The 15,351-nt window shown below is 40.3% G+C and overlaps 1 protein-coding gene across 5 annotated transcripts in view; it reads right to left on the bottom strand.

Moving 5' to 3' along the window:
• ralgapa2 (Ral GTPase activating protein catalytic subunit alpha 2) overlaps nt 1-15,351 on the bottom strand; it is a 477,749-nt gene that overhangs the window by 268,591 nt on the left and 193,807 nt on the right. For all 5 annotated transcript variants that reach the window (XM_073051378.1, XM_073051381.1, XM_073051380.1 and 2 more), the window contains 3 exons: nt 11,921-12,114; nt 4,119-4,217; nt 611-766 (listed from right to left, as the gene is read on the bottom strand). In XM_073051378.1, the coding sequence (XP_072907479.1) occupies nt 611-766; nt 4,119-4,217; nt 11,921-12,114 (449 nt within the window). The remainder of the gene's footprint in view (nt 1-610; nt 767-4,118; nt 4,218-11,920; nt 12,115-15,351) is intronic.

The raw sequence follows: 15,351 nt of genomic DNA, 5'->3' as shown, positions 1-15,351 counted from the left end.
CCTGTGAAGCAACCACAGAGACTTCAATGTAATTTACAGTAATAATGGATAAAGAAAGCCATGAAACCAGTCCTAGTTTACCCATTTAATGTGAATCCACAACTGTATATGCTTCGGTTCTGAGGAAAATACCAGTTGCTTTTAGCCATATCTATTCTATTGGTTATCCTTTCAGTGCTGGGAAACAAATTGGTGAACAATACTATAGTTCTCTGCACGTTAAGTCAATCCAACTTATACTTAGTTCTCAAGGTTTTGCCATTCTGCTAATTGTAATTCACACTGTAAAATTACAAACAAAATTTTATTTCACATTGTCATATCCATAATTAAGATCAAACCTTCAATGAAAATTTTAAATGGAACTGACATCCTTCAGATGTTCTAAAATGTAATGGGTATTTTATCTGAACAAGCAAGCAGGCATTTCCCACTGAGGTTGGATGAGACTAAATACAATGCAAAAGCGAGCAATTTGGCTCTTGGCAGGTTGTTTCTCTAAGTAGGTACTTTGCAAAAACTCACCTTTTCAATTAATTACAAAGACCAAGTCTAGAACATTTTATTTTGTCCTTAAATTAAAACTGAAGAAAAGAAATGGTTGAATTACCTGATCCTCACACACAACACCTCTATGCATCACATGATAAAAGTGCACTAGGAAATCAGAGTTTGGCAAGATGTCTTGGCGTTTAGTCATAATGTCACAGATCAGCTTGTATGCATGTAATTTTCCTTCTTTATATTCATTGGGCAAGGTTGTTGCCTAAAGGATGTTACAGAAATGCATTGAGAATTATTCGGATGAATGCAGACAGAATACGTACTCAAAATTTATAAAGTAAAAGTAATGTACTTAATCAACCTCAGGTTTATGTCCAATTAATTTTACATCTTTAAAGTCTATCAGAACTGATGAAAGATCATAGAACTGAAATATTAACTGCTTCACTCTCCAGGTACCACTTGAATAAATCTAAAAAAGGTATCCTGTTGTCATCACTACTGATGTAGCTGCCAATAATACCTTACATGAATAAAAGTTTTCTTTCTACTTTTCCTTGTGCCTTCAATACAAAGTGCTGAGAGTCACATTGTGTACGAAAGTTTCACACACAAAATGCAGGCGAAACTCAACCGGCCAGGCAGCATCTATGAAAAAGAATACAGTTGACATTTCAGGCCGAAGCCCTCCACCAGGACTGGAGAAAATAAGATGAGGAGTCAGAAAAAGAAGGTGGGGGAGGGAAGAAGCAGCACAAAGTGATAAGTGAAACCAGGAAGGGTGGAGAAAAGGGTGAAGTAAAGAGCTGGGAAATTGATTGATGACTGCCAGAGAAGGGGGAATCTGTTAGAAGACAGAAGGGCATGGAAGAAAGAAAAGTAGGAGGAGATAAGGTGAGAGAGGGAAATGGGAATGGGGATTGGTGAGGGAGAGGGGGATGAGAGGGGAAGTTCGAGAAATCACTGCTCATGCTATGAGGTTGGAGGCTACCCAGATGGAATACAAGGTGTTGCTCCTCCAGTCTGAGTGTGGCCTCATAGCAGAGGAGGCCTTCGACTGAAATAGAAGGCCACTTTGAAATACGTCTGCAAAGAAATGGACTTCCCTTCCTCCACCACTGATGCTACCCTCAACTGTCTCTCTTGATTTTGCACATGTCTGCCCTCGCCGCATCCTTCCGCCAGCTCTCCAGGGATAGGGTTCCTCCTGTCTTCACCGACCACCCCACCACCCTCCGTGTTCCACTTTCAGCACATAATTCTCTGTAACTTCCACAATCTACAATGGGATCCCACCACCAAGCACATCTTTCCCCCCACCCCCACTTTCTGCAGGAATCGCTTCCTACATGACTCCCTTGTCCATTCATCCCTTCCCACTGATCTCTCTCCTGGCACTTACCCTTACAAATGTAACAAGTGCTACACCTACCCCTACACCTCCTCCCTCACTACCATTCAGGGCACCAAACAATCCTTCCAAGTGAGGTGACATTTCACATGTGAGTTTTTTGGGGTCATCCTGTATCTGGCCTCCTGTATTTCGGTAGGTCACTTCACCTAGCACCTACGCTCCCTCTGCCAGAAAGAAAGTGGGATCTCCCAGTGGCTGCCCATTTTAATACCACTTCCCATTCCCATTCCAACAGGCCAGTCCATAGCCTCCTCTACTGTCGTGATGAGGCCACACTCAGGTAGGAGGAGCAACATTGTCTATTCTACCTGGTCAGCCTCCAACCTGATTGCATGAACATTGACTTTTTTGAACTTCTGGTAATGCCCCCCACCCTCTCCTTCACCATTCCCTCGCTCTGGTGCTCTTTCCCTTTTACTGCCTTCCTTGGCCTTCTGTCCTCTCCTATCAGATTCCACCTTCTCCAGACCTGTATCTCTTTCACCAATCAACTTCCGAGCTCTTTACTTCATCCCTCCCCTCTCACCACCTTCTTACTCTGACTTATCTTTTCTCTCCAGTCCTAATGAAGGGTTTTGGCCTGAAACATTGATTGTACTCTTTACCATCGATGCTGCCTGGCCTCCTGGGTTCCTCCAGCATTTTGTGTGTGTTGCTTAGATTTTCAGCATATGCAGCTATTCTCTTCACTTAAATATAAAAGATTATCTTTGATACTTACAGCTAATAAAGAGTAATCTATTTTCAGCTAGTTTCTTTTCTGTTTCATGTATTCAATATAACATATAACCATCTAACAATTACAGCACGGAAACAGGCCATCTCGGCCCTTCTAGTCCATGCTGAACACTTACTCTCACCTAGTCCCACCGACCTGCACTCAGTCCATAACCCTCCATTCCTTTCCTGTCCATATACCTATCCAATTTTTTTTTAAATGACAATATCGAACCTGCCTCTACCACTTCTACTGGAAGCTCGTTCCACACAGCTACCACTCTCTGAGGAAAGAAGTTCCCCCTCGTGTTACCCCTAAACTTCTGCCCCTGAACTCTCAACTCATGTCCTCTTGTTTGAATCTCCCCTACTCTCAATGGAAAATGCCTATCCATGTCAACTTTATCTATCCCCCTCATTATTTTAAATACCTCTATCAAGTCCCCACTCAACCTTCTACACTCAAAAGAATAAAGACTTAACTTGTTCAACCTTTCTCTGTAACTTAGGTGCTGAAACCCAGGTAACATTCTAGTAAATCTCCTCTGTACTCTCTCTATTTTGTTGACACCTTTCCTATAATTCAGTGACCAGAACTGTACACAATACTCCAAATTCGGCCTCATGAATGCCTTGTACAATTTTAACATTACATCCCAACTCCTATACTCAATGTTTTGATTTATAAAGGCCAGCATACCAAAAGCTTTCTTCACCACCCTATCCACAAGAGATTCCACCTTCAGGAAACAATGCACCATTATTCCTAGATCACTCTGCTCTACTGCATTCTTCAATGCCCTACCATTTACCAAGTATGTCCTATTTTGATTATTCCTACCAAAATCTCACACCTATCAGCATTAAACTCCATCTGCCATTGTTCAGCCCACTCTTCTAACTGGCCTAAATCTCTCTGCAAACTTTGAAAACCTACTTCATTATCCACAACGCCAGCTATCTTAGTATCATCTGCATACTTACTAATCCAATTTACCACCCCATCATCCAGATCATTAATGTATATGACAAACAACATTGGACCCAGTACAGATCCCTGAGGCACACCACTAGTCACTGGCCTCCAACCTGACAAACAGTTATCCACCACTACTCTCTGGCACCTCCCATCCAGCCATGTTGAATCCATTTTACTACTTCAATATTAATACCTAATGATTGAACCTTCCTAACTAACCTTCCGTGTGGAACCTTGTCAAAGGCCTTACTGAAGTCCATATAGACAACAGCCACTGCTTTACCCTCGTCAACTTTCCTCGTAACCTCTTCAAAAAAAATTCAATAAGATTTGTCAAACATGACCTTTCACGCACAAATCCATGTTGACTGTTCCTAATCAGACCCTGTCTATCCAGATAATTATATATACCATCTCTAAGAATACTTTACATTTATTTACCCAACACTGATGTCAAATTTCAAGATACAACTTTAAAAACAAAATAATAAGATGTAAGTTTACCTTAAATAACCATGACATAAACATGCGAAGAGGCGGAATTAGAACTGGAGATTGTGGTGAAGCCTGATTATCTAAACTGATACCAAGGTTGTCTCTAATCTGGAAAAAAAATTAAAAGATTTGTCTTTTAATCAATCCTGTTTAAATGATCAAATAATCTAACAACAATATATTCAATCAGTCACCTCTGGTCAATAAAAACATAATATTTGTACAATACTGTTGGAACTTAATGATTCCTGTAAGAACTTCTATGAAAAATTATTTAACAATTAAAGTTTTTATTGTTTTGTGTTTAATCTTTTTTTTAATATCACTGACAACAATAAATGGAAACAAAGCTTTGGTCCTAAATAGGATAATTTTGAGATTTTTACATTAAAATAAATACAACTGCATAAGGCTATTAACTGCATTAGCCAAAATGTAAAATATTGCATAGCTATAGCAGTATTCTGAGAAAATATTGTATTTGCTCAGTCATTTACAAATGGCTTTAAGACTTTATACCATGCCTTGTAGAAGTATTCGGCCCACTTGAGTATTACAACCAGACATTTTGATCAATTTAACTGAGAATTTTTCTTTGTGAATCCCATGCTCCTTTTCTCACATGAGCCAAAAAAAGAGAAAATTGTAAAGAATGATAAACAAAATATTCAAAAACTAAAATGTCAGCAGTTGAAAAGTATTCATCCCCTTTGCACAGCACTGAGTTGAATCACCTCTCACAGCTATTATAGCCAATAGTCTTCTTGGATAAGTCTCTATTAGTTTTGAACAATGTGATGGAGCAAGATTTGCCCATCCCTCCTTACAAAATTGCTCAAGCTGTGCCAGGTTAGTTGGCGAACGGTGGTGAACAGCAATCTTGAGGTTTTGCCAGAGATGCTCGATCAGATTAAGGTCAGGACTCTGACTGGGGAACTCAAGGACATCAATTTCTTCATTCGAAACCACTCAGTGGTTGCTCTGGCAGTGGGCTTTGGGTTGTTGTCCTCTCCAGTTTAAGCATTCCAAGTTCAAAGAAAATTCATTATCAAAGTACATATGTAACCCTGAGAATTGTTTTCTTGTGGGCATACTCAGTAAATCCAAGGACCCTAATAGAATGAAAAACCACAGGGTAGACAAACAACCAATGTGCAAAAGACAACAAATTGTGCAAATACAAAAGACAAAAAAATTATAATAAATAAATAAGCAATGACTATTGAGAACATGAGATGACGAGTCCTTAAAAGTGAGTCCATAGCCTGTGGGAAACATTTCAGTGATGGGGCAAGCGGTTGAATTACGTTATCCTGACTGGTTGAGAGATAATAACTATTCCTAAACCTGGTAGTGTGAGTCCTGAGGCTCCTGTATCTTCTTCCTGATGGCAGCAGTGAAAAGAGAGCATGACCTGGGTGGTAGGGAGTACCTGTGATGGACGGGCTGTATCCACTAATCTTTGCAGGATTTTCCATTCAAGGGCATTGGTGTTCCATACCAGGCTGTGATGCAACCAGTTAAAATACACTCCACAACATACTTATCTATAGAAGTTTGTCAAAGTTTTAGACGTCACGCCAAATCTTCACAAACTTCTGAGGAAGTAGAGGCACTGCCATGTTTTCTTCATAATTGCTATTATGTCTTGGGTCCAGGACAGGTCCTCTGAACTGATAGCACTGAGGAATTTGAAGTTGCTGAGCCTCTCCACCTCTGATCCTCTGATGATCACTGGTTCATGGACCTCTGGTTTCCTCATTCTGTCAGCTCCTTGGTCTTGTTGACATTGAGTGATAGGTTGTTGTTGCAGCATGCCCCAGCCCGATTTTCAAACTTCCTCCTACATTCTGGTTCATCACCACCTTTGATTTGGCCAATGACAGTGATGTTAGCAAACTTAAATTTGGAATTTGAGCTGTGCTTAGTCACACAGTCATAAGTGTAAAATGAGTAGAGCAGGGTGCTAAGTCCACAACCTTATGGTGCAGCAGTGCTGATGGAGATTATGGAAGAAATGTTGCTCCCAATCCAAACTGACTAAGGTCTGCAGGTGAGGAAATAAAGGATCCAATTGCACAACAAGGTATTGAGGCTGAGGTCTACAAGCTAACTCATTAGTTTTGAGGGGATCATGGTATTGAATGCTGAGCTTTGGGTGATAAAGAGCATTTTTGCTGTCCAGGGTGGAGTGAAGAGCCAATGAGATGGCATCTGCTGTTGATCTTTTGCTCCGATAGGCAAAATGGAACAGATCTAAGTTGCTTCTCAGGCAGAAGTTGATATGCTTCACCAACAACCTCTCAAAACACTTCATCTCTGAGGATGTAAGTGCTAGTGGACGATAGTCATTAAGAGGCAGGTCACCATGTTCTTCTTGGGCTCCGGTATAATTGAAGCCTGTTTGAAGCAGGTGGGTACATTAAACTGCCCAAGTAAGAGGTTGAAGATCTTAGTGAACTCTCCAGCCAGTTGATCAGCACAAGTCTTTAGTACTTGGCCAGGTAAACATCTGGGCTGGATGCTTTTTGTGAGTTTTCCCTCCTGAAGGCTGCTCGCATGTCAGCCTCAGACTGAAATCATAGTATCATTGGAGGCGGTGGAAGTTTGTAATGGTTCTTCCACGTTTTGATAGTCACAGAAGGCATTGAGCTCATACGGAAGTGAAGCCCTGCTGTTGCCTATGTTGCCTGATTTAACTTTATAAGAGGTGACAGTATATTCAAGCTTTGCCACAACTGTTAAGCATCCGTCATTGATTCAAGTTAAATCTGGAATTGCCATTTTGCCTGAAAGAAGGCTTTCCAGAGATCATACCTGGACCTCTGTAACTTTCTTCGTCACCAGACTTGAATGCCTCTGATCTGGCTCTCAGCAGATTGCAGATCTCGTGGTTTATCCAGGGCTTTTGACTGGGGAAGACTCTGAATGCTTTTGTGGGAACACACTTGTCTACATTTGCTTTTATAAAGTCTGTTACAACCATGGTATAATTTAGATCCAAAGATGAGTCCTTGAACATGGCCCAGACCACTGACTCTCAGCAATCCTGTAGCCACTCCTCTGCCTCTTGCGACCACCAATTTGTTGCCCTAATCTCTGCAGCTTTGCTCTTTAGCCTATGCTGTACGCAGGTAGTAGGGCAGCCAAGTGATCCGATTTACCAAAGAGCGGTCTGGGCATGGAACGGTATGTGGACCTCTGGTGCTAAAGTTATAAGGTTATATGGCAGTGTTTTCTTTAACAAGTTTGGCTGAAGTCCCCAACTATGACTTGAAATGCATCGGGATGGACTGTTTCTTGTTTGAAGATGGCATCGTGATGTATCTCATGCTTGATACTGCTGGTAGTATGTAAACTGCAGTCAGGTTACGAAGTAGAAATTCTTAGGTAAATAGAATGGACGGCATTAGAAGGTTGGCGTCATTCAATGTCTGTAGTGAGATGCTGAAGATGTTCTATAGGTCAGTTGTGGAGAGCGCCCTCTTCTTTGTGGTGGCGTGTTGGGGAGGAAGCATTAAGAAGAGGGACGCCTCACGTCTTAATAAGCTGGTAAGGAAGGCGGGCTCTGTCGTGGGCAAAGTACTGGAGAGTTTAACATCGGTAGCTGAGCGAAGGGCGCTGAGTAGGCTACGGTCAATTATGGAAAACTCTGAACATCCTCTACATAGCACCATCCAGAGACAGAGAAGCAGTTTCAGCGACAGGTTACTATCGATGCAATGCTCCTCAGACAGGATGAAGAGGTCAATACTCCCCAATGCCATTAGGCTTTACAACTTAACTGCCAGGACTTAAGAACTTTTTAAAAGCTATTATTAATGCTTTTTGAGATAGTGATTTAGATGCATATCATATTTTTTACTGAGTTAAGTATTGTATGTAATTAGTTTTGCTACAACAAGTGTATGGGACATTGGAAAAAAAAGTTGAATTTCCCCATGGGGATGAATAAAGTATCTATCTATCTATCTATCATTTGACCATTAAGTGCTCAACAAAACTGTCACATTGGAGCATCACCAAGAGCTTATTCTGAAAGTCATATTTCCACCTTTAGACTTTTCTGAATCACCAATTCGTTCCATATGGAAAATCGAGAAGCCTTCTGGCTTGAAAACTATACCTGGCATGCTGTGAAACAACCAAGTCCCACTCAGATGTGGAATACACCAGTCACTATTTCGCTCCAATACAGCAGTCTTGCCCTAAAGTCTTCAGTTTTGTTCTCCAGCAACTGCACATTTGCTAACAAGATGTAGGGTAGAGGAGGCCTCGCCTCACTGTGTTTTTGCCTGGCTTGGAAACCCCTCTTCTGGCAATGGCGATGGACCTTCATCTGCTTAAAGGTGCCATACCTGTTGGACCACTGAGACCTTCAGACGATCATGAAATTTGTAGAGCATTAAGTTGATTTAAAAGTACATTGCTTTGAGGGAAATTACAAGCTGCAGATTGCAGTGAGAGCTATAATTCTAAAGAGGAATATTTAGAAGCATCGTCCGCAGCCTACATTGCCATTGTTCACTGGCGCCATCGTGAGGTAGAGGCTAGCAGATTTTTATCCAGGAGCTTTCTGTATTTAGCACCATTTATCGTCGCATCAATCCTGACCAGATCTCCAATCCCCGCTGCTAAAAAAAAAGCATCCCTACAGCATGATGCTACCACCACTATACTTTACAGTAGGGATAGTGTTACCTGGCTGATGTGCAGTGTCAGATTTACACTATAAGTACAGCTTAGTGTTGAGGCTAGAAAGTTCCACTTTAGTTTCATCGGACCACAAGACCTTCTTCCACATCTTTACAGTAGCTTCTGAGTGATGCTTTGCAAAGTCTTTATGGGCAAGGATATGCTTTTTTGTAAGCTAGAGCTTCTTCCTTGCCATTCTTCCATGAATACTGTTTCTGCGCAAGGCCTTAGAGATTGTGGAACCACGGACCTCATCTCCAGAGTGACCATTGGCATCCTAGTAGCCTCTCTTACAAGTGCCATTCTTCTCCGGCAACTAAGCTTAGAGGGTCAGCCTGACCTAGGCAGTGTGGCTGTGGTTTCATATTTTTTTCCACTTTTTCATGATAGACTACACTGAACTCTGAGGTATGTTCAGTGCCTTTGAGATGGTCTTGTACCTTTCCCTAGAACTGTGCTTCTCTACCTTCATTTTCCTGACTTGTCTTGAATGCTCTTTTGTCTTCATTTTGATTTGGTCAGTTGAAAATCTACCATATTTTACAGAGAGAGGGGGTATTCATTGAAAGCAGGTGACCCTCCAATTTTCTACATCAACAAAGTGGACGATTTAATTAGGCATTATAGGGTATTGCACCTGAGGAAAGTTAGTATAATGATTAAAAAGTGGATGAATACTTTTTCAGCCTCACAATTTTGGTTTTAAATTTTTAGAAAATAGTTGATATATTTTGGATTTTTTTTTTATTTGACATGATGCACAGTGTTTTATAGATCAACTTAAATAATCCGACTTCAATATATTTTAAAATGAGACAGTAAAACGTGAAAATAGTTGTGGGGGCTGAATACTTTTTCAAGGCTGTACAGCAGTGACTTTTCTAATTGACTTTGGTAGTATTTTTTCTGAGGGAGACATTTGCCATAGTATGATCAGAAAACTAGAGACTGAACATAAAGAAATTAACATGGACATGAAACGCTGCTGGTCTCTCCACACAAACTGTCTGATTTTCTGAGAATTTCCAACATCTCCTGCGCTATTGAACTTTAGTAGATAAATCCATTTATTCCTAGCAACATTTAACTAATAGACATAAAGGCCCAAAAGATGTGCAGATTGGTCACTTTTCATGCCCAATGAAGCAGTGAAGGCTACCTCAGTAAATATATTTAAGACAAGGTTGGATAGATTTTTGCATAGTAGGGGAATTGAGGGTTATGGGGAAATGGGAGGTAGATGGAGATGAGTCCATGGTCAGAGTAGCCATGATCTTATTGAATGGTGAAGCAGGCTCGACAGCCCAGATGGCCAACTCCTGCTCCTATTTCTTATGTTCTTTTTAAAAAAAGCATCGCATTATGAAATCAGGCAGGAAAAGAGCATGGCAATTCTCATAGTTGAAAGATAAATCTTTAAACTGTACAAAATGAAAGAAGTTTCATGCAGAGAGAAACTTTTGAATAAGGATAAGGGTGAATGTGTAAGTCATTTTAGATGTTAATGATTGAGGCAGAAAGTTTGTTAACATTCATAGCTGTATAGATGGTGACAGAAAAATTATTGAAGGGTATAGGACAAGGTGAGGAAATAAGATTATAATAATTTTCTTTTGTGGTGAGTAAATGCAAAAATGCAAAAGACTCCTTCTCTATGGTGACTTTTGTGTTTCTTTGCACTTAATTTCATACACACCTATCAGATGTAATATTTTCCAGTCTCTGCTATAAATAAGGCAGAGCAGAATGCATCTTTACCTCACTTTTCAATATAGTTTTTCTTTCAAATTTCTTTCTTTTCATTTGCATAAACAAAACAGTGGAAAAAAAAAGAAAATTGCAGAGGTAATTTAACTGTAACCTCTAGGAAACATTAAAAAAACACGCAAACAGTCAGGATACCCATGTATTCTCCATCTTCAAGTCTCCAAGAGGCCTTTATTCCTTGAAGCAAACCATTATAAATGGTCTCAGGAACATAATTGACAGGCTCTGCAGAGTTCTCTCAGGACACTTGTATCAAATATGTGAAAGCTGAATTTATATGAAACAAAATTGTGTTGTGGCCTGTCTTTTGATGCTGAAGTGACAGTAAGAACATCAGAATTCTTAAACATTGCACGTGAAACAAGCAGCAACTTTGGCAGGGTTTTAAGTGCAAGATCCTAAGTTGCTGTTAGTGAAGATATTCCTGAATTCCAGGTGCACTTCAAAGAACCAAATGTTTGACTGTATAAAATGCAAGCCACTTTTTAATTGTGCTTAAACTATTTTTACAACTCTGTAAGGTCACAAAACACAAATTTTGCCTGTGTGGCTTTTTTAACTCCTTCATAAATATTTCAAAATATAGCACCTTAAAATAACCTGACACATCTATATAAATTTCAGTTTCTACTTTAATCTAATGCTCCAATGATTATTATGCATTCCATAAAATATTTAAGATCCAACTTAAAAATTGCTTTCCAATATACTGAATACAAGAATTCCTTCTCCTATGTTGCTCCACTAGCTTGATGACATTATGGTTGTGACATACTGTCTGTCCTCAAGGATGGAGCATTTCAATGAGCCAAGTAGAAAGAGGGAAATTAATGTTTAGGGAAAAATTTGACAATAGTACAGATAGTAGAGCTGTAGCTTTACTGCTCTCACAGAATAAGATGAGGTGGAGTTTTCACATTCTTCCAGCAAACTCATGGATCTCCTCCAAGTCAATACAAAACAATACAACAATGGAACTGTCCTTTCAGCCCGCGGTCTGTGCTGAACATGATACCAATTTATTCTAATCCCATTTGGTTGCACGTGATCTATATCACTCCATTCCTTTCTCGCTCACACCCCTGCCTAAAAGGCTCTCGTATCTGCCCCTAGGATTTTTTGAAATTTCTTCCCATTTAGAAGATAAGTCTATGCTTTTGTTCTTTCTACCAAAGTACATGGCCATACACTTCCTGACACTTAACCTGGGGCAAAGATTCTGAATATCCATCCTAATTTTCATAATATGCTATCTAGCAGATCCCAGAAATCACAATTATAAATATATACATGCAAATATGTACTTTGTACTTAAAAAATGATTTAAAAAATTATATTCCATGAGGTACCTTAGCTAGTTTATGCCAGAGTTCATTTAAATATTCAAAAACCATGGCATGAATTTTAGGGTTGCTTATGCTATTGACGTCCCCCAAAATGCCCAGGATTCTTCTCCACAGCACAGCAGCTGCATCAGCATGCCAACCGGTGAGGTTTCCTCCAGCGATGATACTGCATTCATCGGCAAGGTATTCACCACTCTCTGTTGATTGAAACATTGATAGATTAAAATGTAGATCATGGAACCTCATATTTTGGAGATCTTGCTGAATTGCACTAATTCTTAGTTGTTTCAGAGTTTGATAGCAACACACAAGGCTAAAAGAATTCAGAGGAATCAAAGACAAGTAATATACTTGCTTCATGTTGAATCACAGAAGTGAAAAATGTCTCACTCTTTTAAATACATTGCAAGGCCAAATCTTCAAAAAACAACTTAAGAGGATAAGATATGATTTACATAGACATGAATGTAAAAATGTATAGCTTCTTTTACACAACCTTTTCCCTCCTAACCATATTCAAAAAGAGTGGTTCAATGAAATAGAATATTTTTTAAAAGCTCAGAGAAATCATGACTGATTGAAGCAGTACGATTTACAATTCCAATTACAACAATTGCCAACTTCATTACCCGTGGACTAACCATGCCAACATACAGAGATATGCAAATTGGCGCAAAATACTGCAGATATTGAGAATCCAGAAAAATACAGAATGCTGGAAGCACTTAGCAGATCAGGCATCATTTGTGAGAGAAACAATTGACATTTTTGCTCAAGTACCTATTGACAAGACTAGGAAAGTTTGCAAATATATTGAAGTTGCAGAGTGGCGATGAGTTGGAATGAATAGAGAGAATGGGTGTGATGTGGTGCCGGTCAAAGGTATCAAGTTAACAATTACTTTGACGCGCACAAGTTGGAAGCAGAAAAAATTGATAAAGTTGTCTGAAATTAATAACTTCAGTAATAAGTTGCAAACGTACCAGACAAAAGAGGTGGGTGCTGTGCCTCCAGTTTATGTCGGTCAACATTAGAGTAATGAAGGAGCCCAAAGTCAGCGAGTCAAGGTGAAATGGGACATAGATTTTAAGTGACACAAAGCTGGAAGCTCAGGGCTGCCCTTGCTGCCTCAACAGGGGTGTTCCCTCCACCCCCATCCTTTTAAAACATTTTCATCTTCTCATATTCCCAATTCTGATGAAGCCCCCCCCCCCCCCCCCCACCGACTTGAAATACCAATTATTTATTTTCCTATTATACATAGTCAATACTTGTTTGGTAACGGATTACTACTCATTTCTGCAATGCAAAATATATTACAAAAATTGGTATATCAGATACTGCATCACAACTGTTCAACAAAGATGTGAGAAGTCAGGGAACCTCATAGCCTTCCTGATGACTATATCTATGGGAAGTACGTCCAGGTGTAGCTCCTGACGGATCCAATAAGACCATAAAACATAAGAGCAGAATTGGGCCATTGGGCCCATCAAGTCTGCTCCTATATTCCATCATAGCTGATTTATTATCCCTCTCAACCACATTCTTCTGCTTTCTCACTGTAACCATTGACACCCTGACCAATCAAGAACCCATCAACCTCCACTTTAAACATACCCAAATGACTTGGCCTCCACAGCTTCCTGTGGCAACGAATTCCACAGATTGACTACCCTCTGGCTAAAGGAAATTCCTCCTCATCTCTGTTCTAAATTGACATCTGTCTATTCTAAAGCTGTGTCCTCTAGTCCTAGACTCACCCAATATAGGAAGCATCCATTCTATCTAAGCCTTTCAATATTTAATAGATTTCAATGTGATGCCCCCCCATTTTTCTACCCCCAGTGAGTACAGGCCCAGAGCTATCAATCACTCCTCATACACTAACCCATCATTCCTGGAATTATTCTTGTAAACCTCCTCCGGACCTTCTCCAATATCAGCACATCTTTTCTTACATAAGATAGATAGATAGATAGATACTTTATTCATCCCCATGGGGAAATTCAACATTTTTTCCAATGTCCCATACACTTGTTGTAGCAAAACTAATTACATACAATACTTAACTCAATAAAAATATGATATGCATCTAAATCACTCTCTCAAAAAGCATTAATAATAGCTTTCCCTCTGGGTTTTCCAGTTTTTTGCCATAGTCCAAAGACATACCGGGTAGGTTAATTGATCACTGTAAATTGTCTCTTGATTAGATTAGGATTAATTGGGTTTGTTGGGGGTTGCCGGGGTGGTATGGCTCAAAGGGCCTACTCCATGTTGCATCGCTAAAGTAACATAAAGTAAAATAAAACTGTGTTCAATACTCCAAGTGCATCTAACCAATGGCTTATTAAGCCCCAGCATCATATCCTTGCTTTCTTATGCAAGTCCTCGTGAAATGAATGCTTACATTGTATTCACCTGCGTCATCCTCCCTTTCGAATACTTTTTCATCTTTGGGATGTTTCTATCCTGCGTCTTCCAAATTGCTCCCAGAAACTCCAGCCATTGCTATTCTGCTGTCATCCTTGCTTGTGTCCCCTTCCAATCATCTTTAGCCAGCTCCTCTTTCATGCCTTTGTAATTGTCTTTACTCTACTGTAATACTGATACACCTTCTCTCTCTCAAACTGCAGGGTGAATTCTATCATATCATGATTGCTGCTTCCTAAGGGCTATTTTATCTTAAACTTCCTAATCAAATCTGGTTCATAACACAACACCCAGTCCAGAATTGCATTTCCCCCATTGAGCTCAACCATAAGCTACTCTAAAAAGCAATCTCATGGACATTCTACAAATTCCCTTTCCTGGGATCCAGCATCAAACTGGTTTTCCCAATCTGACAGCATATTGAAATCTCCCATGACTATTGTAACATTGCCCTTTTAACGTGCCTTTTCTATCTCCCATTGTTATTTGTATGCTACATCCTGATTACTATTTGGAGGCTTGGTTCCAAGGTTGTCAAGCCAAGGAGTGGTACTGGGGACAAGCTCCCACTATCTAAAAGTTCTCCTCATGGCATGCGCCTCAAATAACCTCTGACAACCAAGTCCAACTCCTAGCCTTCTCATGTGGCTTGGCCTCTAAGCCTGGCGGAACTGTTTCTACTGACAGAAGGGGCGAAGGCAGGTCTTGGCGCCTTAAAACCAGTGCTTCGGGTTGATGGAGCTCATCAGCCTGGGAAGGCAGTCCATCTCAGAGAGGGAAAACTCTGATTTCAAACCTCCGCTGCACTGCGGCCATACCCACTCATGGAAAGGCTTCGGGAATAAACCCCGAGGACAAATCTGGAGCTGGAGTCCCGAAGGCAGTCCGACGTTGTCTTCAACCTCACTCTGGCAACTCCTGTGATGTCACTGGCAATGTCATCGGTGGCAGGGAGAGGGGAGACTTGCTGCTTGGGCAACTGCTGGTCTTCCACACAA

This window comes from Hemitrygon akajei, chromosome 7 (assembly GCF_048418815.1).
Source record: "Hemitrygon akajei chromosome 7, sHemAka1.3, whole genome shotgun sequence".
In the NCBI taxonomy this organism is placed as follows: domain Eukaryota; kingdom Metazoa; phylum Chordata; class Chondrichthyes; order Myliobatiformes; family Dasyatidae; genus Hemitrygon; species Hemitrygon akajei.
This window is presented reverse-complemented; position numbering and strand designations above follow the sequence as displayed.